Source organism: Mus caroli, chromosome 6 (genome assembly GCF_900094665.2).
Source record: "Mus caroli chromosome 6, CAROLI_EIJ_v1.1, whole genome shotgun sequence".
Taxonomy (NCBI): Eukaryota; Metazoa; Chordata; class Mammalia; order Rodentia; family Muridae; genus Mus; species Mus caroli.
Genome location: NC_034575.1, coordinates 116,005,279 through 116,027,832, shown reverse-complemented (window position 1 = coordinate 116,027,832; position 22,554 = coordinate 116,005,279). Strand labels below are relative to the sequence as shown.

Sequence of the window (22,554 nt, the reverse complement as noted above, 5' to 3'; positions counted from 1 at the left end):
CACACACACACACACACACACACACACACACACACACTTACTTCAGCCTGCTGGTTAAGCCTCTTGGGGCTTGCTGCCCATCTCTACCCACTGTGGTTGTCACTGGAGGCTTCTAGCCAGTTTGCATAGAGTCCAGTTGATTTCCTCCAGCCAAACTGTGGCAAGCCAGGACTTTCTCTCCAGTTTGGATGCAGGGAGTAGCCTCTGTGCCCCACTGGCCAGGTTGNTCCCCGGGTGGGTCTGCATAGGTATTGTAAATGTGTGTCTGTCTTTCCTTCTTGTCCCTTCCCTGGCTGGGGAAGGGCAGCCTGACCTTCCTCTCCCTTGCTTTGTTGGGAACTGCTACCTGCGACCGACGGTGACTCTGAACCATCACTGCTATCATTCCTTCACTCAAGCTGGGTGCTTTCTTTCTCTCAGCAGTTCTGAGTCGGAGATGGAGGAGGAGGAAGAGGAAGATGATGAAGATGATCATCTCCCCACCTCTGACCTGGGTGGGGTTCCCTGGAAGGAGGCAGTCAGGATCCATGCCCTTCTGAAGGGAAGGAGTGAAGAGGAGCTGGAAGCCTCCAAGAACTTCGAGCCCGAGGAAGAGGAAGAAGAGGAATACGAAGAAGAAGAGGATGAAGAGTATGAGGAGGAGGAAGAGGAGGAATCCAGTGAAGGTCAGAACCATCTCCTCTAGTCCCGACCCGTCACACCTCCCCTCCCCCCCTTCAGCTCTTGCCAGCGTGAATATAAGGTCTCACAGACATTAGAGTCTGCATGCTGCCCTCAAGACCTGAGGTTTTCTGGCCCTCGTTCACCCCGACCTTAGGTAAAACAGAGGCAAGATACAGTGTCTGGCAAGCTGAACAAAAAATGTCCCTCCTGTACATTGGGTCTTTTTTTTTTCAATTTTTAATAATTTTTTAACTTACTTTACATCCTGCTTATTGCCTTCCTCCTGGTCACCGCCTTCCAAACACACACACACACACACACACACACATTGGTATTTTTAATCTGGAAGTGGAAGGCGGGGCTCATCTGAGGACTCTGTCCAAATTAAGTTCTTTTTACTTTTTCATTTTATCCTTTTCCCCTTCANCTTCTGATAGAACTTTACTCTAGTAAGACAGAGGAGGTTGGCTCCTTCCAGGAGTCTCCCTGGTGCACGGTGGCAGGAGGCTGCCATCTTAGGTGCTCACTAGACCAGCACCAGCCACAGCAGTCAGTAACTTTTGGGGCCTGAAGAATGCTCATTGAGTTTCCAGCCATTCTGGCCACTTGTAAACCTCCTCTTGCCTTGGGCAAGCGCCTGACTGAGACCTGAAGACATGAGGAACTTGGCTGTGTAAGAATATCATTCTTTCCCTGGCTGCAGAGTGCCCATNGGTAGGAAGGAGGGAGCCAGGGCTGGTAGAGATCCGGCTCCCTGAGGAGAGCCATGGCCACTTCCAAGGGACACNGAGCCAAAGGGGGTACACACCCTTGTTCTTGCAGCCCCACATCAGAGTTATGGGTTAAATTCCAGACAGCACGGGCACAGAGAACTAGCTCGCTGTGGCAGCATTGCTTGTCCCTGGGCTCTGGGGATTTGCTGTCATGGACTGTCCCAGTCTGCTCAGGGTCAGAACCCTTTGTGGTGTTGGCAGCCTCCCCAGAGAGCATCCTCTCTCATCCTCCTGCTCTGACTCCTCCGAAGGCCAAAGTGGACTCTAGGCAGACGCACTTAGTTTCATGAAACAGGAAGAGGGAACGTGCTGGAAAGGCTGGCGTTGGCCAGAGCATGGTTTGTCTGTTGTGTCCCATCTGCAGTACCATGCTGGCCCAGAGTTCCCATGTGTTCACAGTCACCAGGGCGAGTCCGTCCCCTTCAGAGCTCTCTCGGGGAAACATAGTTTGTCTGCTCCATATGATGGTACTTAGCTGCTTTTAGCCTTAACACAACCCTAGGAGAGTTTGCCCACCTTCCCTTCTTGAAGACTTCACTTGCCAATCTGGNAAGTTCCCCACACACTCAGCCAAATCCTGGATGTTCCCTTGTCCCCAGCCTGCAGCACATATTTGGGGCTNCAGACCTGGATGCCTGTGTGAACAAGTGGCAGGACACACTTGCATGCAGCGGGGATAACTTGGCTCTCTCTTTTCTTTCCTCCCTCTGTTCCCTCCTCTACCTGTCCCCCTATGGGATTCTTGGTGCTGTCTGTGGGTGTCTGGCTCCCCCTGCTGTAGAAGGGGAGTACTGCCCCTGGGACAGAGAACTCCTACAAGGCCAGTGGCTCCAGCATCTCTCAAAGGAAGAAGAAATGGGTACATGTGAAGGTACCCGCTTTGCCTCCTGCCCATCTCCACCNCGGCTCCCCAGCAGCCACCTAAAATATGCCTCCAAGAGCAGGCCCCACGTGGAAGGTCTTTTTCGTAAAGCTGTTCTCAAAGGCTCTGGGCATATCGTGTCCCTGACCCGGCCTCCCTAGACAAAGCGCAGACTAGCATGAGAGTTAGCAGATCCCCAGAGGACAAGGTTTTTAGAATGTGACCACACCTGTGTCCCTGTAGCTTTCGCTCTGAGTTCTCTTTATCCAGTTAAACCTCACTGCCTAGCTACAGCTCTTCAGTCTCACCCCAGGGTCTCTGTGCTGCCAATGGTTCCCATTCACACCACACACACACATACACACACACACACACACATACACAGCACACATACACACCATGTACATACACAGCAACATACAACACACATACACAACCACACAACACACACACATAGCACACATACACACCCACACCACATACATACACAGCACACACACAACACACACATAACACACATACACATAACACATACACAATATAAACACATAGCATATTTACACATACACAGCACACACATATATACTACACACACACCACATACATACACAGCACACATACAACATAAACATACACAACACATACACAGCACACATGTATATACCACACACAACACACACACATGCACACACCACCCATGCATAACCACACATACATACCACACATGCACACACCACCCATGCATAACCACACATACACACCACACATACACACATATACACCACAGAGAGAGAGACACACACACCACACATACATACTACACATATACACCTCACACCATATACACATCACACATACACACATACATACACCACACACCACACACACACATACATACACCACAGAGAGAGAGACACACACACACATACTACACATACACACTTCACACCATATATACACCACAGATACACACATACACACACCCCACAAGTCTGCAAGTGTTGGCAAAAGGCAGAGCTGTGCTCAGAGAAAAGACTGAACTCTTCCCTCTGTAGCTTAGAAGCCAAAGAAAGGAGCAGCCTTTCTCTCTGGGCCTCACCCTCCGGGGTCCTGACACATCTGAGCTGTCAGTCCATTTGCTGTTATTCAGCTCTGGCTAGCACCATCTGGGCAGTCTGTCTTTGAGGATGGACTGTGAATACATATAGATCAGTAAGAGAGTCTGTGGGGCTGATGCTCCACATCATGGAACAGGTTAACCTTCACATCTGAGAATTCACTCTGCTTTTGTGCCAGCCATACCATGCCACATCTTCATTAGGTTAAGTCATAGAGTTGCCCTGGTAGTGACAGGTGAGTCCAGTTAAGGGCATCAAGGGGAGAACAGACATACACTCCCAGATGGAAGCTGGCTTCAGGCTGAAGCCACAGAGTCCTTCAGATCAGTGGCACCTGCTCTTACTGCCTGAATAGCTGCCCTTTCTTCCTCAGTGCCCACACCCANGCTCCGTAGTTACTGGCTGTCCCGCTATCTTAACCCTACTGTGTGGCATGACCCAAGCACTAATGAGAGCGTCCTTCGGGACGGGGGCTGCATGTGACTTCCACCTGCTCTGGCAGCAAGGGTGAATGCAGGGGGCGCCGCTGGGATTTTCTATACTGAGAGGCAGATCTCATGCCCAAGAGGGGTCAGAAGGCTTCAGATGCAGCCTGCAAGGAAGGAAGGGCTTCACCCACATTAGGAAAGAAGCTTTGGCCTCACTCCTGCCGGAATACTGGAGTTCCAGACTTCACAGGACAGATCTCTGCTTCGTCTTCTAGCTGCTGTCCTTACCCTCCANGCTGACCACGTTCCCTGTGTCAGAACCCTCACCACCGTGCCAGCATGCAGCATGTGCTCTCTGGCCAAAGGGCTTTTCCTTCCCAGCAGCAGCTTTACTGCAGAGAGTAAAAACGAAAGTTCCGGCAAAGCACATATCTGTCCTGGTTAGTTGGCTGGCTCCTGGCAGAGCCGTGCACCATCCGAGCCTACCTGTGACTGACAGGAAGGGTGTCCTTGGGAGCTCGTGCTGTGCTAGGTAACAGCCATATCCTGGGCCCTGGAGTGATGGTCCTATAAGGTGAGGGTCATCCACCCTGTTCCGCTCTGGGCAGTGTGGGCCTCGGATCCATGAGGGAAAGGAAAAATTCCTTCTGCATTTGGAGGAGCGTGGATTTCACTGTACTAAGAAATGTTTATGCAAAGCTCAAAGTTACTAAATCAAACCTAATGAACAGAAGGTATGTGTGTGTGTGTGTACATGCATGTGTGTGCGGGTATACATGTGTGTATGTGTGCGCGTGTGTGTGGGTGTGTGTGGGTGTGCAAACATGCATGTTCTTAATTTTTACCTCTTTCTTATTCACACTGGTCCTGGCAAACACTGTAACTCTTTCGTTTCCTGTGCTGTCTCCTCCCTCTTTCCCTTGACTGTTCGCTGTTCCTTCCTGTCCTCCCTCTATCCTCCTTCCTGGGGACCTGGCCCCTAGCCGGGAACAAGAGGCTGCAGCAGATCATAACCGCAGCGGATCCCTTGGCGATCCAGGCTGATGTGCACTGGACACACATCCGTGAGAGAGAGGCAGAGGAGAGGATGCTCCCAGCCTCTGAGTCCTCCACTTCTAGAGGTAACTGCTTGGAGCCCCAGAGTCGGGTGTGTGTCCTGAGCCCCCATTCCTGGCCCTTCCCATGGCTGCAGAGGCCCTGTCTGCAAAGGGACCACTTTCCTTGCCTGTCATTCAAGAATATGTAAAGTTCTCTGAGTTCTGAGGCTCTGTCTCTAATGAGGAAGAACAGGAGTGTGAACCTGACTCAAAAGACCTAGAATTTGCTGTCTCCTGCATTTCTCAGCTGGGCACTCTTTACCTGTCTTCAGAGTGTGTTGGCAGAGTGGGTGTTGCATGAGTGCATGTGAGGACGGGGGGCGGGGAGGTGTATTTAGAGTCACAGTCAGGAGGGGCACACGGCGTGCCTGGCGGTCATCATCTCATCATCTCGTGGGCTACGTCAAGTCCTGGGCAGAGTGGCCTGTGTTTCCCACTAAGGTGCACATGGACTTTATTCTGGCTCCTTTCTTATTTGTTTGTTTAAAACAGGGTCTCACTGTGTAGCCCTGGCTGGCCTAGAACTTGCTATATAGACCAAGCTGGTCTCAGATTCACAAAGACCTGCTCTTTTCTGCCTCCTGAGTACTGGGATTAAAGGTGTGCACTTACATGCCTGGCCTCCTCCTCCTCCTCCTCCTCCTTCTTCTTCTTCAATAATTTCTGTCTGTCTTTCCTTCTTCCTTTTTTGTTTTTAGACAAGCTCACTAAGCTAGCCAGGCTGACCTTGAACTCAAGCTCCGCCTCCAGAGCCACAGACCTAACAGATGTACCCGCCATAGCCTAGCTCTGGCTTCTCCTAAGGAGTAACAATAAAAAGAGAGCAAAGCCCATTTAGAGGTGTGGTGGTCATGTGTCATTCTCCTTGACCCCTGTCTTCCATGTAGGGACTCTTGGTGGCATCACCTTCTCTGGCTGGGGTGATGCCTCCCAGGGCTGCCTGACCTGTCGGGCTCTGCGGCTATCGATCACTTCTGGTCATNGGTGGGAAGACTTGGGGTTTTGTGTGGTGTTTTATTCCTCTAGGACATCAAGGTGGCCCGCAAGATGGGGACAAGGACAACTCAGCAGCCCTAGCCAGAGCTGCCCTCTCTCAAGTTCTGTCTTTTCTCCTTGTCCCAAATACCTGTCACGGAGGCCAACATTGGAACACACGCGTGTGTGTGTGCACACACACACACACAGACACACACCCTGTGTTAGTACCACATGGCCATCTGTGTNATGATGTCTCTGTTTCTCTTCCTCTGTTTTGAATTTTAGGACAGACTTCAGCTGTCCCTGCTGAGGACTTACCAATGTATAATTTTGTACTTATCATCTGTTTTAAATTCAGTGACCGGCCTTCCCTCCGTACGCCGCGCAGCAGTGCAGGCCTGGTTGGAGACTGTCTCCGGAGGTAGTCTGTTGATATTTGACACCCTGAGCCCCGTTCATCATAACCTCTTTCTCTAGGCAGCTCTGCTGGTGCCCTAACTCTAGGACTCGGCTCCTGTCGCTGGTGCATGCGAGGGCAAAGCCAGTGGGTGGGGTTCCTGCATGCTTTGTCAGACAGCCCATCTGTGCATGGACCAGAAGTGCATCCTCCATCCTCAGGCAGCCTGGACACCAACAGCGGAGATAGGACGGAGCCCCACCTCCTAAAAATTATCATTAGCCTTTGGTTGTAAAACCCACGGTGAAAAGAAGCTTTTTATGGTGAAGTTTTAAACCTAGGGGTGGGTTCGGAGTGAAATCAGATATCGCGTTCCACAAACCTACCAGTGTGTCAGAGGAGCAGTCAAAACTAAGAAAGGCAGTGAGGAGCGCTGGGCATTGCTAAGCTGTACAANATATGGCAGCAAACCTGGGTCCCCAGACTAAGCTACACAGGCCAAAGGCAGCCTGACAAGGTCTTAGTTATCCTTACTTGTTTTAGTAGAAACCTTTTTCTCAAGGAGAGATGCTTGGTTGGCACTTGGAGAAGGACAGTCCTTCCCACTACAGGATGTCTCGTNCTCGGCTTCTGCGCTCAGTGCTGAACGGTCTCCATCTAATCCCGCACACCCCCACAAAGGAGACAGCATCCACCCTGGTTGGAAACTGGTGTCCTGGCAGTGACTTCTGGGACCAGTAGGGGTGACACTGTGGGTCTTTACCGCCTCCACCCCCCGTTGTCCACCAGCAGCTGAAAGCAGACACCTGTGGTGGGAGAGGGTTCAGTCTAGTCCGGCTAACGCTGAGTTATCCTCACCCTTCGAGCTAGAGGAAGGAGGAAAGAGGCTGAGGAGGAAGGATGTCCTAGCAGGCAGCTACAGTAAAACCATGACTCCCAGCTTCCGTAGCGTGTGGCTGCTCCTCACTTGTGTGGCCGCTTCCAGCNCAGCGCTCCATCTTAACAAGAGTTCCATTGCTCTAGCTGTGTCTTCGCACACATCCGCTACCGCTGCACAATAGCTCTCAAGTGTTTGCTTCTTGATGTGTGTGATCATCGTTCCTTTCCAGGTATTCCCAGGAGCATAGAANCCCCCCCCCCTTCCGACTCTATGTCAGATGTTTCTTAGTAGGAAAACGGTGAGAAGGAACAAGAGACCAGGACCAGGATGGACCAGCCTGGGGAACTGAGGAGTGGTCTCCATTGTACTGTTCCCAACTGTCTTGCCAGAGAGAATGTGGTTACCACTTCGATGGCACAAGGGCCCTCCAGAATAGGCCCGGAATCTGTTTCCAGCAGTCTCTTATTCTCCTACATGGCAGAGTATACAAGGATGAACGCGATCACCATCAAAGTACAAAGCTTAGTTTTGTACTGGCCCCAGGAGTGTTGTTCAGTGGGTGTTTGTGTCCCCAGAGTCACAGTCACACATTCCCTGGTGATTGTCTCCCATGAGTGTCCCAGGAAGATCACTGGAAGGTTTTAGACCTGTGGGGATACTTGAGTTTCTCTTCCTTGTCTGTCCTAGTAAATGCCATCAGCATAGGAGAGCGCCTTGGCACTGCCTACTCCCTGGATGGCGCTGGTGTCTCAGAAAGAGCAGGTGGTGAGGTTCAGGAGCCCGAAACTTTATCTGGAGTGCAGCTGCTCCTTCCTAAACCCTGGGCTGTCTGTAGTTTTCCAATCTTGTTTGCCATAGCCCTCCAGTTTCAGCTTTGAGAAAGTTCATCTGGACATGGTGGCACACGCCTCTCATCAGAAGACAGAGGCAGTAGGATCTCTGAGTTCAAGGCCAGCCCGGTCTACACACAGCAAGTACCCAGCCAGCCAGAGCTACATAGTGAGACCGTCTTTAAAAGACATAGATAGATAGATAGATAGATAGATAGATAGATAGATAGATAGATAATTTGAACTATCATCATCTAATGAATTGTGGTAAAAGTAACTATAAAAAATGTACAGTGTAGGGAATTAAAGAAATCAAACTCACAGAATTGCCTCCTCCCATGCCAAGAAATACAGCATTCCCAGAATCTTCAGGGTGCTGCTTCCTAGTCACAGTCCCCCAAGCCCCACCCCTGCCCCTAGCATCAACCCCCTTAGGGAGCCTCTTTTTCTAGTTTTGAGCTCAGTGGCCTGTGCTGACTTGGCCCCTCCCACTCTCAGCTCAGAGTTGATACCCTGATCTGTGGAACTGAAAGCTATCACCCTCAGGCTGACAGCATGCTAGGCAGAGCCTCTAGCCTCTGTCCTCCCTGCTCTGCTAACACGGGCTAGGGCCAAGTGGGGGACAAACTAAGGGTCTGTCTGTCAGGGCAGACGAAATAGGAAGAGAGCCTTGCTTTGTTTTGCAGTCCCAAAGAGCAATTCTTGAGCCCAGAAAGGGAATTGTTTGTTTGTTTTGGCTTTTTTTGAGGCAGGGTTTCTCTGTGTACCNCTGGCTATCATTGAACTTACGTTTGTAGACCAGGCTGGCCTCGAACTCAGAGACCCACCTTCCTCTTCTGTGCTGGAATTAAAGACGTGCTCCAGCCCACCTGGCAGCCCTTCTGTGCTGGAATTAAAGACGTGCTCCAGCCCACCTGGCAGAAAGGGAACTTTTCATATTCCCTCAGGTTCACCCACCTGCTTTAATAAATTCCTCTAAGTTGTCTCCAGAAAAGCATCGGCCTCCACATGTGCCGATGCAGGTTAACAGCAGAGTCACTTGTCCCTCAGGCCTCCGCTTTGTCANCCAAAAGTGGACATGAGGAACATGGCCCTTTGGCTACCTCAAGATGAGGGACTACCTCATTGCACATTAGTGGCCAGCACTGGGCCTACTGTGTAGGCACCATTAGAAGTGACGGTGGTAGCCTCACAGCATCCCTTGACTATGAGTGACTTGAGGATTTCACAGCAGCAGCCTCTGGTGAAACAGTGATGCCTCCAGGCCAGAAGCCCCTCTCCTGCTTCTACTTGGCCCCCTAGAGTGGACTCATGGCTGTGGCACCCACACTGCTTATAGAGTGCACTCCATGTTATCCGGGGGCCTCTTTTCTCCCCNTGNCCTATGCATTACTATCTTCTTGTGCCCTGCATAGGCATCTGTCTGTCTGTCCCTTTCCTCTGGTCCTTGAATGTCTCTGCTTTACAGCTCCTCTAGATGAGGATGACCTAGAAGAGGACGGGGACTCCGAGCCAGCAGAGACTGAAGGGGAAGCCGCGGAGGATGGGGACCCTGGAGACACCGGTGCTGAACTGGATGGTATGGGGCCCGGCCTCCCTTCTCCGCCTCTGTGGTGGACAGGACCAGAGTGGGTGGGACTCACAAAAGATACCTTACAGCAAAAGTTTAGGGAGGAGGCTGTGGGGAGGGAGACTCTGAGACTAGTGAAAGAAAGGGAAGATAAGTCCGCAGATAGATTCCCCCCCCCAAGGGTTTTTTGATTTTGTTTTTCTGTCGCAGCCTGTTATGTCACAGTCACTGCGTGTAAAAANCAGACAGGTGGGGTGGGGAGGATGTGCAGTATAGTGTCTGCTGCACAAGCAGGGCTGCCTGAGTTCAGCTGCCTGACCCCCTTGTAAAAGCCAGGCGTGGAGACAGGGTGACCTCAGGGGCTCACCAGCCAGCCAATCAAGCCCAAAGGCCAGCTCCAGCTGGGTTCAGTGTGACTTAAGTGAAGAGCAATTCGAAGTGTCTGCCTCTGGCTGTCACACATATGAGGACACACATCATACACACCCCAAACACAACAAACAGGTGAAGACACACACACACACACACACACACATATCATACACATTCCAAACACACAACAAACAGGTAAGGACATACATACCATACACACACACACACCATACACCTACACATCATACCTATATATACTCATACTTACCCCAAACACACAAACAAAACAGATGAGGACACACACAGACAGACACACACCACATAACCATACAACACATACCATACACCCCACACACACACATTCCATGCACACAACAAAAAGAAAAGCACCACAGGTTTCTGCAAACTTCACACTAAGATGCTTTGTGTCGAATCTGGCCTGGTAAGGGGCTTGGTTTGCAGGGACTGCNGAGCCTAGTTTAGACCTTGTGCAAGTCGCCCCATGAAACACCTCTCTAAGGAAGCAAGACACAGAAAAGGAGNGCATCCAGGGCTCAGATGTGTAAAGCTTCGCCTCTTGCCTTCATCCTACAGATCAGCACTGGTCTGATGACATCCCTTCTGATGCTGAAGCAGAGCATCGCTTACAGAGCCAAGCCAAGGTGAAAGCAGAGCTGGAGCTGAGAGTGTCAGAAAACGAGGAAGAGAAGCCATCCGATGCGCCAAAGCAAGAGGAGAGAGGTAGGGGGTAGGAGGAATGACTTCCAGAATGCCAGGGACCACAGGGGCATGCTTGTAATACCAGGGAAGGCCTTCAGAATAGAGCCCATGGTGCCCAGCAGTAGCCCCACCCGTCCCTGTCCTTGTCCTTGCCTGTCTAGGGNCACAGATCTCTACAAACAGCCTCAGACAGTACCTCTCCTTGGGTTGTTGAGGATTGTGGGAACACCAAAAGCACTTCACAGAGCTTGAGACCCAGATCATAGCCACCACGCNTAGCGACCAGGGTGCCACTGCAGGTGTACCCAGGGATGGGCAGTCAACTTGACTTTTGTTCTAGAACAGTCTAAGGGCAGACCCAGAAACACAGTGCACGTTAGCCTATCTGAGTACCTGCTCTGCTGCCTCCACAAGGGANTGGCTGGAGTGTGAGACCGTCCATGGAGCTGGCTGGGCCCTACTCCTAGTCTATGTAGAGTGGAAGGGACCTCATTCCTATTATAAAGCCCTGTGTTCCTCCTTCCAGGTCCTTCCCAAGTCTCCAGCCCTAGCCAGCCACCTGAGAAACAAGTTGGTCTGTTTTCCCCAGCCCACAGCCCTGGGACAGAGGTGAGTAGGACGGGGGTGGGGAGATGTCAGTGGAACCTTAGGACCTTGAAGAAACTCCATCTTAGGACCCATGATGTAAGCTCCACAGAGAGAGGAGACACAGCCCTCTCACCAGCTCATTTTGTGAAATTCTAAAAACGTNGTATCTTGTGCTAAGCAAGGCCACTGAGGGGGTGCGGGTTCCAGCTGCTGCCTTGGTCCTTGTGGGTGGGCAAGTTTATTTTTAAGTTAATNCAATGATATTTATGCATCTGTAGGCTTATAACAGGTATATTTTTTCCTCTGGTAAAACAAATATGTAACTACTTAAATGAAAAGCATACCCCCAGGTTCCCAGCAGTGTGTGACACTTTAGAGAATGATCCATGTCAGGCTAACGTCTGAAGTCCTTAGTCTGGGAAGTACTGTGTGCAGGGGAGACTAGGATGGAGTCCAAATCCAGGCCTTGGTCTCTGAGGCTCCAGGAAACAGGGCACAGTCCAAGAGTTAAGCTGAGAACCAGGGTGGGTGTTAGCAATGTCTGTGGACATCGCCGTGATTGCTCAGAGGGACAGTGTGACTGGAGAGCAGATTTCGCTAAGCAGTGGCTTTAAGTCCTCTCATAGCATTAGCCCCATGTTAGTGCCCCAGGGAACTCCAGGGCTCTAGTGATTGTGGGNTAGGCTGAAAGCCACATTCATGAGTGCCCTTGGCCAGTGTTCATGTGAGTAGACCAAGAAGCAAGGATGTGTGTGAGATGAACCAACCCTGAACGCTCAAGCTGTCCAAGCTAAGCAGAGAGATTTTTAAAAAGTTAACAAGTAGAGCAGAAAATGAGGAAGTGTCTCCTGCAGCTCTGAATGACAGCCAAAGGATGGAGAGGATCTTATTTCAATAAATGCCTGCCCTTTGAGAAAGTCTAGGTGGGAAGGCTCTGGCTTCTCAAACCCTCATCTCTGAGCCTCTGTTATCTTCTTTCTGTGCAGGAGGCCAAATCCCCACTTGCCACCAAGGTAAAGTCCCCCGAGGAGCCACTTTTCCCCACGCTCCTCAGAGAAAAGCCTAAAGCTGAAGTCCCTGAAGAACAGAAAGCTGTGCTCTCGCCCATCCGGTCACAGCCTGTGGCCCTGCCAGAAGCCAGGTCACCTACCTCACCCACCAGCTTACAGCCAGAGTCTCTGTTGGCCCCTCCCACTCCTCCCACACCTCCCCCCACCCAACTCCCCATCTGTTCCCAACCTCAGCCCTCCTCGGATGCCTCCATCCCATCGCCCACCAAGTCCCCCATACGCTTCCAGCCAGTTCCAGCCAAAACATCCACACCCCTCACCCCACTCCCCGTGAAGAGCCAAGGAGACCCCAAAGACAGACTGAGTGGCCCCCTGGTTGTGGAGGAGGTCTTAAAGCGGAGCGATCTGGTGGAAGAATTCTGGATGAAGAGTGCTGAGATCCGCCGCAGCCTGGGCCTTACTCCCGTGGACCGGAGCAAGGGGTCAGAGCCCAGCCTCCCCACCCCTGCCTCGAAGCCAATATCCCTAAAGTCCTACTCAGTTGACAAGTCACCTCAGGATGAGGGTCTCTGCCTTCTGAAACCTCCATCGGTTCCTAAAAGGTTGGGCCTGCCAAAGTCAGCCGGTGACCAGCCCCCACTGCTGACCCCAAAGTCGCCCTCCGACAAGGAGCTGAGGAGCAGCCAGGAGGAGCGAAGGGACCTGTCCAGCAGCTCAGGCCTGGGCCTCCATGATAGCTCCTCCAACATGAAGACCTTGGGCAGCCAGAGCTTCAACACTTCGGACTCCACCATGCTCACCCCACCTTCCAGCCCACCCCCACCCCCACCCCCCAACGAGGAGCCTGCAACCCTTAGAAGGAAACCCCATCAGACTTTCGAGCGCAGGGAGGCCTCAATTATCCCCCCTCCCACCCCTGCCTCATTCATGCGGCCCCCACGGGAGCCGGCCCAGCCCCCCAGAGAGGAGGTTCGGAAGTCCTTCGTGGAGAGCGTGGACGAGATCCCCTTTGCTGATGATGTGGAGGACACTTACGATGATAAGACAGAGGACTCCAGTCTGCAGGAGAAGTTCTTCACACCCCCTTCCTGCTGGTCCCGCTCGGAGAAGCTCCAGGCCAAGGAGAACGGGCGACTCCCACCCCTGGAGCAGGACGTGCCACCACAGAAAAGGGGACTGCCCCTGGTCTCCGCGGAAGCCAAGGAGCTGGCCGAGGAGCGCATGCGTGCCCGGGAGAAGTCTGTGAAGAGCCAGGCATTGCGAGATGCCATGGCTAAACAGCTGAGCCGGATGCAGGCCATGGAGATGGTGTCCTCCAGGTCCCGCACGGCACAATCGCAGGGCAAGGAACTAGGGTCCGAGTCCACCAGGCACCCAAGCCTCCGAGACACCCAGGAGCCCACCCTGAAGCATGAAGCCACCAGCGAAGAGATCCTCTCCCCTCCGTCCGACTCAGGTGGCCCCGATGGCTCCGTCACCTCATCTGAGGGCTCCAGTGGAAAGAGCAAAAAGAGGTCGTCGCTCTTCTCCCCACGCAGGAATAAGAAAGAGAAGAAAACCAAAGGGGAAGCCCGGCCCCCNGAGAAACCCAGCCCAGGCCTCCCAGAAGATGTGGTAGCCAAGCCCAAGTCCCTGTGGAAATCCGTCTTCTCTGGGTACAAGAAGGACAAGAAGAAAAAGAGCGATGAGAAATCATGTTCCAGCACGCCGTCCAGTGGCGCCACGGTGGACTCCGGCCAGCGCAGGGCATCTCCAATGGTGAGAACAGGTAAGCTGGCCAAAGGATGCTCACAGGACGGGTGTGAGGAGTGCCTCCCTGGATAGTCAGGGAGAAAGATCCACTTTCCTGGGCTGCTCCCACAGGGGTTCTTAGGAGAGGGAACAAGCCACACTCAACTCAGCCTGATCCACTGCATGAACCGAAGCAGATACCAACTTGGGACCCAGTAGGGTGGATTCCCGTTGGTAATCTTCCCAGAGTCACATGTCCCCATACATGGGCCTGATTTTGAGTGGAGCAGAGAGTCCTGCCAAGGGGTCTTGAGCAGGTGTCTAGGGTGTCATTTATTTGGTGCTAGGCCCATCACCTTTGGGGATGATCTCCTATTTCCTTAAGAGGATCTTTTAGAGACCCACCTGTGGCTGACTTCCTGCAGTGTGGGTTCATGGGGTACAGGCTGCCATCTTCACCTGGATTTCCTTCACCCAACAGAGCTGCAGCTCCGGCGCCAGCTGAGTTTCTCAGAGGACTCAGACCTGTCCAGTGATGACATCCTTGAGAGGTCTTCCCAGAAGTCCAAGCGAGAGGTGGGTGGGCCCAGTCCCCTTCAGAGAGAGGGTGGCAAAGCATCCATTCATTCTCTGGTAGAATAGCTGGCTGTGAATGGCAGTCTGAAGCCAGGGTGAGGAGCCAGTGCTCTCTCTGGTCTCATAGCANGCAGACTTTGGAGTGCTGTGCCAGCCCACAGTCAACAGCAAAAACCACAGAGAGGTTTCTCTGGCCTTTGAAATCAGCAGCTGGGGGTATGGCCTCGGTCTGAAGAAGCCAGGGTACACTGTTGGTTAGCAGCCTGCCCTGAGCATTTACACCATGAGCAGAGTCTGTCAGGGCCAATGGGAGACGGGCTGAGCACTACTTGGAGTCATGCGAGTATGGATACGGCACTAGGCATGGAGGGGAGGTAGGCCAGGTGGCTCCCTCAGGGGAAGGCCTGGTGATGCTCGCTCTCTGGCGATTTGTTAAGTAGAACTTTGTTTAAGAATTGACCCTGAAGCAGCATTAATCAGAAGTTTTGTGTATGGGTTCTCCACTGGGGCATGGGCAGTCTCTCAGGGACCAACCCCCTCATGTACCTTTTGGACATGGCTTCTCAAGGCTTGGCCTTAAGTCATTCCCTCGGCCAACAGCCTCGAACTGTAAACCAACCAGGGCAGGCTGTGGTAGTTCTGCACCTAATATGTGTGTGTTTCACTGTTACAGCCCTATCCTCCAGCCTGACTCGGTTCCTCTTTTAACCCAACAGACTAGAAAAAATTAGTTCATTCTTATCTCGTTCTCCATTCATCTGTCTCGTCTCCCTGGGCATGATGATAGCTCTTTTTTTTTTTTTTTTTTGTTTGTTTGTTTTTGGTTTTTTTCTAGACAGGGTTTCTCTGTGTAGCCTGGCTTGTCCTGGAACACACTTTGTAGACCAGGCTGGCCTCGAACTCAGAAATCTGCCTGCCTCTGCCTCCCAAGTGCTGGGATTAAAGGCGTGTGCCACCATGCCCGGNGATGATAGCTCTTTATCTGCTGTCCTAGTCACCAAAAACCACAGACCTCTCCTCCTCCATCGCCTGCACCCCGGCCTCGTTTGTTGCATCAGGAGTCCAAGTGTAGGACTGGGACTGTGTGCTCTTTATGGGGACTCCGTCCACTGTGTTGCTACTGGGTGTGCCTGCTGAGGTCTTCCAGGCAGTGAGTGACATTGGCACAAAGGTGGGGTGTGTGCATGCACATGAGTTTCAAAGCCCATCCCTATACTGGGCTCAGGTACTGTCTTAGGAAGCCTGAAGGAACCCGAGTAAAGGATCGTGTGGCCCAAAGTCCCCTTTGCTTCCATGGTGAGTGTGCTCATATGGAGACAGTTTGTGTCAGTCACNGTGGTCAAATCTTCTATCNCTGTGTGCCATTGTGGTCAGGTCACACTGCCTCTCCATGAGGTAATGAATCATCTTCCCACAGTGGGGAGTGCCAGATGCTCCTAGTTGGCTATGCAGGATCCATCATGCTGGTATAACCACCCAGTGACCATAGCCATGAAGAGCAGAGGAACTTATTTCCTAGCAGTGTGAACAAGCCAGTCACAGATTCCTAGAACAGCAAGGGCTTGGATGCCTTATGTACTGGGTGTATTCCATGAGGACAGGATCATTCCTCGGTGGTCACATAGGGAAGGCTGAGGACCAGAGGCAGTGGCAAACATGCCTCTTAGGATGGCATTGTATCTCACTGAACGAGGGCAGGGCAGGGTATTAAAATATGGAACCTACTGGGTGTGGTGACTCCATGCAACCCTAACAGTCCAGAGGCAGAGGCAGGATTGCACAAGTTCAGGGCCAGCCTGGGCTACCTAGTGAGTTCTGGGGATACATACAAGCAAGATCCTGTCTCAAGAAAACAAAAGGCGGGAGAGGGGAGCAAACATGGAACCTCAGTGGGGGACAGGCCAGGGCAAAGCATCCACAAAACTGTAGAGAACCGTTTGCAACCTCCGTGACATCTAATGGTGAATGGCAAGCACAATACGTATTTTTTAAATNCCATCGTCAAATGGATGTCAGGTTGCTAGCAGGTGACACTCCTGTGGCTATTGGGAAGATGTGTCTCTCCTGTGGAGGAGGAAATCCATGCTGGAGCTTCTAGAGACTGGGTCTCTGACCTCTAAACAACTCAGTGAAAGAAGGTGCTGTGTAAAGCCTGTGCCCTCAGGCTCACAGGGTACTGTACCATCTGGAAATCGAGGTAAAGGGTGTTCTGGCACCGCTGGCTTCATCCTTCAGTGTTGCTGGGTTTGAAACCACTCAGAATTAGAAGAATCGGGAGAAAGGGGCCCACATTTGCCACTGCCCTGGNCCTGCTTGTCTTCAGTAGTCCCTGTGATCACAAGGAGTCATCTTGTCCCTGTGGAGTCCACCTGTTACATAAGATCTCCACGGGCTTGCTGTTTTAGGAATCTGGGCTTTGGCTTGCCTGGAGAAGGAAGCCTCTGGCCACAGTGTGGTATAGGAGGAAGCCAGGCCTCTTCCTGTTTCACAGACCCAAGGCCTGAGTCAGCACTTGAGAAAACAAGTGCCTGGGTTTCGTTTCCATAGCGACACGTGCACAATGAAAACCAAAACCTTGATTTTACTCAAATGTTTATTATACAAAATCAAATTATTTGGGGGTTATATGTTTCTATTCATGTGTGAGCAAGCACATGCATTTAACATGCATGTGAGAAGCTAAAAGAACAACCTTGAGTGTCACTCAACCTCATGTGTCTGTCTACGTTTTATGTATGTATGTATGTATGTATGTATGTATGTATGTATGTATGTATGGTAAAGAGTTCACCATGTAGGCTAGACTGGCTGTCTGGACAGCAAATCTTGGGGGTCAGGATCCACCTGTTTCCACCTCCTCCCTAGCTGTAAGATTACAGGCACCCCCACCAAGCCTGGCTTTTTATACGGGGTTTATAGCTCACTCTCAAGTCTTCATGCTTGCAAAACATGTATTTTTACGAACAGGCTTATCTCTCCAGCCCAATCTAGGTTTTCCTAGCCATCTAAAGCCCTGCCAACAGGAAGTAACTTCCTTTTCCTTCCAGCTGGCTCTTACGAGCAGCCTGCCCAACTATTCCTTCGCCACTGAGGCCCACTAGGGTCTGCCCTGCCCTCTACGAGCCCCCTTATCCTGCTTGGTAGCCCTGACGCAGCTCCATTGCCAGCGAGCCATGCTCTTGACCCTACTTCCCCAGGTGACCCAGAGTGTGTCATGCTCGTCTTCCCTGTCACTGCCAATGCCAGGTTNGTACCAGTNGCAGCAGGGAGTGCGTTAATAAGGGGCTGCTGTGGATCCCTTGCAGACAGGTGTCNGCATGGCTCTTGAAGTGTGTCAGTGTAGGACCCTGGGGACCACATCTGTACTTTACCTTTTTAAACTGGCCCGTTCTGCATGACGACTTAACTCACAGTCGGCTATGCAGGGGAGAGGAACTGAGCAGGCATGATGCCCGTGCTCAGAGCTAAAAGCAGCAAGTGTGNGCCCAGCCAGCATGCATGTGGTATCCTGTNCAGGTCCCCCAATGTGCCACCCTTAGCGTCCTCCTGTCCTGGGTGCCACCAGATTCCGATTGCCTGCATCCACAGGGACCTTTAGGCACTTTATGTGACCCATGAGAAGACCACAAAAGCCAAGGAAACTGGCCAAGGCTTTGAGCAGCTCTGGTCAGTGTGTGAACTGAAGAGGTTTCCATGGTTGCCCAAACACTGGTACTTCCTCTAAAAAACGGTGATTTGTGCTGGTTTGGTTCCCTTCACTGGGTCTAGTTCTGAAAAAGCAGGTTTGCCCAGTGTCAGGACATGTCTTCCATTCCATGCTAAGTGTTCAGTGGCAGGAACAGAGAGGGAAAGAAGGGGCTGCCGTGGCTGAGGANGGCCAAGTCACCACACATTTCGACAAACTGGGATACAGCAAGGAACAGATACAAGGGAGTCCAGGGTATGCTGTTCTGCGAATAGAAAAGTCAACCCCAACTCCGACGGTGNAGTTCACTGAGACTCATCATCCAGGGTCCCTTCTTGTGTAGTCTTGTGTGGCATTGTGGGATGCNATCATGTGATTGTCTGGTGTTTGTTTTAAACCTCTAACTGATTTTGTTCCATTTCTGTTTTCATTTTTTTAATCATCATTATCATTACTGTTCTGTTTTGTTTTCCGTTGCCAATCCCCTTAAAAGTCGATTTATGTACCACACGCCTTGGCATTCAGGAGAGCCTGTTCATCAAAGGTAGTGTCTCATTCCCACTGGCTGGCCCTCCTTGCATGCCTGTCTGTGATTAACCACTTGGACAGCCCTGCTGGGCCTGCAGCCGCNTCCTCACTAACTGTCATACGTGCATGCAGCTGTCACAGTAGAACCTTCTTTAGTTGTGTCACAGAAAGAGGAGGAGACAGTCACTCTTCCATTGGCCGGAGCGCATGTCATCATGGGTGAGGGCAGAGCTGCCCTTGTGGGTCTGGGTAGCCCAGCAAGGAATGGTCACCAACCCCCACCATTAGGGCACTGGGACACCGGAACAATCCTAGAGACCACCTTCTGCTTGTTCACCTGACCTTGGATCATTTGAGCTCCTTGAGGAAACTCATGTTTCTCAGTGGCTGCCCAGTGTCTGCTTGGGAACGTATCGGTGGCTCATGTGTACAGGTGGCTGGGACATCCACCAGTGCTTCCACCAAGCTCACAGGTGCCACCTCAACTACCCCACNATGTCACTTTGACCCTTCTTCTCCATGGCAACCGTTGCCTCTGTGACGCTGGCAGTCAGCACCACCGTTTGTTTCTTAGCCTGCATTAGACTGGATTCATTGAGATTTACAATGGAGGCACCCATGGCTTTTCTCCTCTAGATGGTAGCTACTAAAGTCTTTATGAACCCCATTCACCTGAAGAAAGTGATCCCAAACACGGGGAGGGGAGAGACCCCCTCACTTTCCAAACCTTTTTTCCCCTGTATCTTAGAAATAAGAGGCCTAGAGAAATGTGTTACTGAGTTGTATTTTTTTACAATCACCACAGCACCTTAAGAAAATCACAGGAATGCATATATGGCCACGATGGTCTCAATGCCAAAGGAGTTTCTGCATGTCTGTGGTTTCATCTCCCAACATGCAGCCTCCATTAAGCCTCTTATTGCTGCCACAGAGGTAAAATGCCTCACATTGGGGTCTGTGTGACACAGCTGTGCCCTGTGATATTTAAGACTTCAGCAGGGACAATTANGGTGAAGTCTGTGGCCCAGCCTCACCTACCATGCCCAGCTGGCTACCAGGCAGTGATTCCCTGAGACCATGCCGACTCACCAGCTAAACCAGCTTCCGCCTTCGTGCGGTGGGCTTAGGTGCCCTCTCACCCTCTCTAGCCCAGAACCTACACAGAGGAGGAGCTGAGTGCCAAGCTGACGAGGCGTGTGCAGAAGGCAGCTCGGAGACAGGCTAAGCAGGAGGAACTGAAGCGGCTGCACCGAGCCCAGGTATGTGCTGACCGTGGGACACCACACGCAGGTGGAAATGGGATAGCATCGCCCTGTACCCCCAACGGGCCTCACAGGTGAAGAGGCCAGGGCAGAAGCAGATAGGGCGTTCTTGTCTTCCAAGATGACAAACTCAAAGTGCTTCAGCGTCATGCACTACAGAGGCCCGGTCTTTGAGACACTGTCTATAGAAAAGAAGGTCCATGCCTTGAGTTTCCTGAAAGCCTGGATCTAGCGTAAATGTCGAGTCAGCAAGTCCACCTGTAACCACAGTGTCAGGAGTCCAGTTTGTGACCTCAGGCTCAGATCTGAATGGTCTGGGATTTTATTGGAAAAGCTCAGAAGTACCCCTGGCCGTCAGTCTCCATCATCCTTAGGCCTCATTCTAGACCAGTGATTCTCAGCCTGTGTGTGTGTGTGNGNGGGGGNGNGTGTGAATGACTCTTTCATAGGGGTTATACCTCATCTCTTATATCAGATATTTACATTACGATTCATAGCAGTAGCAAAATTACAATTATGAAGCAGCAACAAAGATAATTTTATGGTTAGGGGTCACTACAACATGAGGGTGTTCTTATCTTCTAAGATGACATCCTCAAAGTGCCTTTAATAACTGTTAAAGGGTCACATTGGGAAGGTTGAGGACCACTGTCCTAGACTGTTCTTGACATTTCTTTTCCAACTTACTGAGACAGGACTTCCATCCAGTGCTTTACAGTCTCCTTATGATACAGGCTTAATGAAATCATTTTGGAATACTTTTGAATGATTCCAGGGAAAAACAGCAAGCCCTGGGATCCAGCTGCATGCAGCTGGCACACCATGCTGACCATAACNTCCCTTTGAACGTCTTGCCAACATTTATTTAGCTCTCTCCCTCTCTGGGTCTGCAGCTTGATTCCCCGGAAGCTGGAGACGAGAACAGCCCAGAAGCTTATACTCTTGTTTCTTGGTAGATCATCCAGCGGCAACTAGAGCAAGTGGAAGAGAAACAGAGGCAGCTGGAGGAGAGGGGCGTTGCAGTAGAGAAGGCTCTTCGAGGCGAAGCAGGTACCGTCTGGCTTCCTCCCTGACGAGGCTTGTTCTCAAGGAGAGAGTCTTCCTTCCTTACTGGGGCGAGTCACCTCTTCTGGAATTTGGCTCCTTCTCCCTCCGGGTGTTCTGAGTTGATGGCACCCTCCAGGTCCAGCGCTTACCTATGTTCAGGCAGCCCAGACAACCTAGGCCTGCTCCCCAGCCCATCCCTCAGCTTGCTGTTGCCAGGAGGAACGAAACCCCGGGCCCTGTTGCCTGTTGGTGGCGAGCCCTGGGCTTCCTCTTCCTCTCCCTGCCCCTCCTCCTCCTCCCTCTCCACCGTTTTNTCTTGAAGAAGATATCTGTGAGTAAGGGAGATTGACCCACAAGGAACCATCACAGAACCTCACTGGACAGGCCTTAGCCTGCTCTCCCGAGTGCTTCTCCTGTCCTCAATTCCCTGGGCTCCCTCTAGCCCAAGCTACACAGCCACAGAGCCTGCCTCCTCTCTCGTGAGGGGCTTCTGGCTGCCCGTGCACTCAGATTTCCACAGGTGAGCCCCGGTTTGTGTCCACCGAAGGCCATGTCACGAAGAGCAGTATTGGAGAAGCTCTGGCTTTTGATCAGCTATTGTAAAATGGGCATGGGATGCTCTTACAAGGGCTATGTGGTTGGGACATGCTAGACTTGACACTGGTGGGTACAGAGACGACAAAGAGGTATCTGAACTGTCTCTGGGCCCATGGTCAGCCCAGCCTCAGGCATGGAATGATTGACCTCTGCTAACACAAGATGCAGGGCCTGGATGGGGAGCCTCTCATCTTCATAGGTGGCCAATGGTCTAAGGGCTCAGCATCCATAATGTAAGGCAAGGAAAAAGGAAGGTCAGAGCCTCTTGTGATTTCCTTCCAGAAACAGGAAACAAGCTGGAAGGAAGAACACTTCCCGGCAGGCAAGCTNTCAAGCAAATAGTCCAGACAGGGCCAGCTGCTGCCTCGTGGGCTTTCTGAACACTGGCCACTGGTCTAGCCAGTTTAGGAGTCCAGGCAGGCACAGAAGCAAATCTTAATTCAGGTCCTTTAAGTCTCAGAAATGGTGCTCATTGGTGGGCTCGGTGCTAGTCCTTGGGCAAAGATGTGTCAGAAAGATGAGGATGTGGATGTTTGGGGGTTGTGCTTCACCTGATGTGGGTTGTGATGCTGTGAAACCCAGGCTACCAAAGGGGGTACAAAAGCTTACGCCACTTTGTATCCAGCGAGTTGAGAAGACTGGAACCACTGGTCCAACGAACACTGGCTCTCATGCCAAGCAGTGAAGAGGAGAGTCACCCACACATTTTCTTGACTTTCCAATGTACCACCATACTAATGGTGTCTCCAGCTGCCCGAAGGCCTCTCGCTGTTCCTCTTCCTCTGACTGATCTCCGTGCAGCCCGCACTGGATGGGGTTAACCCTCCGTCCGGAGAGCCCTG

At 51.7% G+C, this 22,554-nt stretch overlaps 1 protein-coding gene across 1 annotated transcript in view; it reads left to right on the top strand.

Moving 5' to 3' along the window:
• The window catches only part of Mical3 (microtubule associated monooxygenase, calponin and LIM domain containing 3), a 143,693-nt gene that overhangs the window by 105,467 nt on the left and 15,672 nt on the right, over positions 1-22,554 (top strand). Inside the window, exons 25-33 of the mRNA XM_029478254.1 lie at positions 421-665; positions 4,828-4,965; positions 9,495-9,605; positions 10,563-10,709; positions 11,215-11,297; positions 12,263-14,054; positions 14,499-14,593; positions 19,955-20,065; positions 21,025-21,118. Coding sequence (XP_029334114.1) covers positions 421-665; positions 4,828-4,965; positions 9,495-9,605; positions 10,563-10,709; positions 11,215-11,297; positions 12,263-14,054; positions 14,499-14,593; positions 19,955-20,065; positions 21,025-21,118 — 2,816 coding nt within the window. The remainder of the gene's footprint in view (positions 1-420; positions 666-4,827; positions 4,966-9,494; positions 9,606-10,562; positions 10,710-11,214; positions 11,298-12,262; positions 14,055-14,498; positions 14,594-19,954; positions 20,066-21,024; positions 21,119-22,554) is intronic.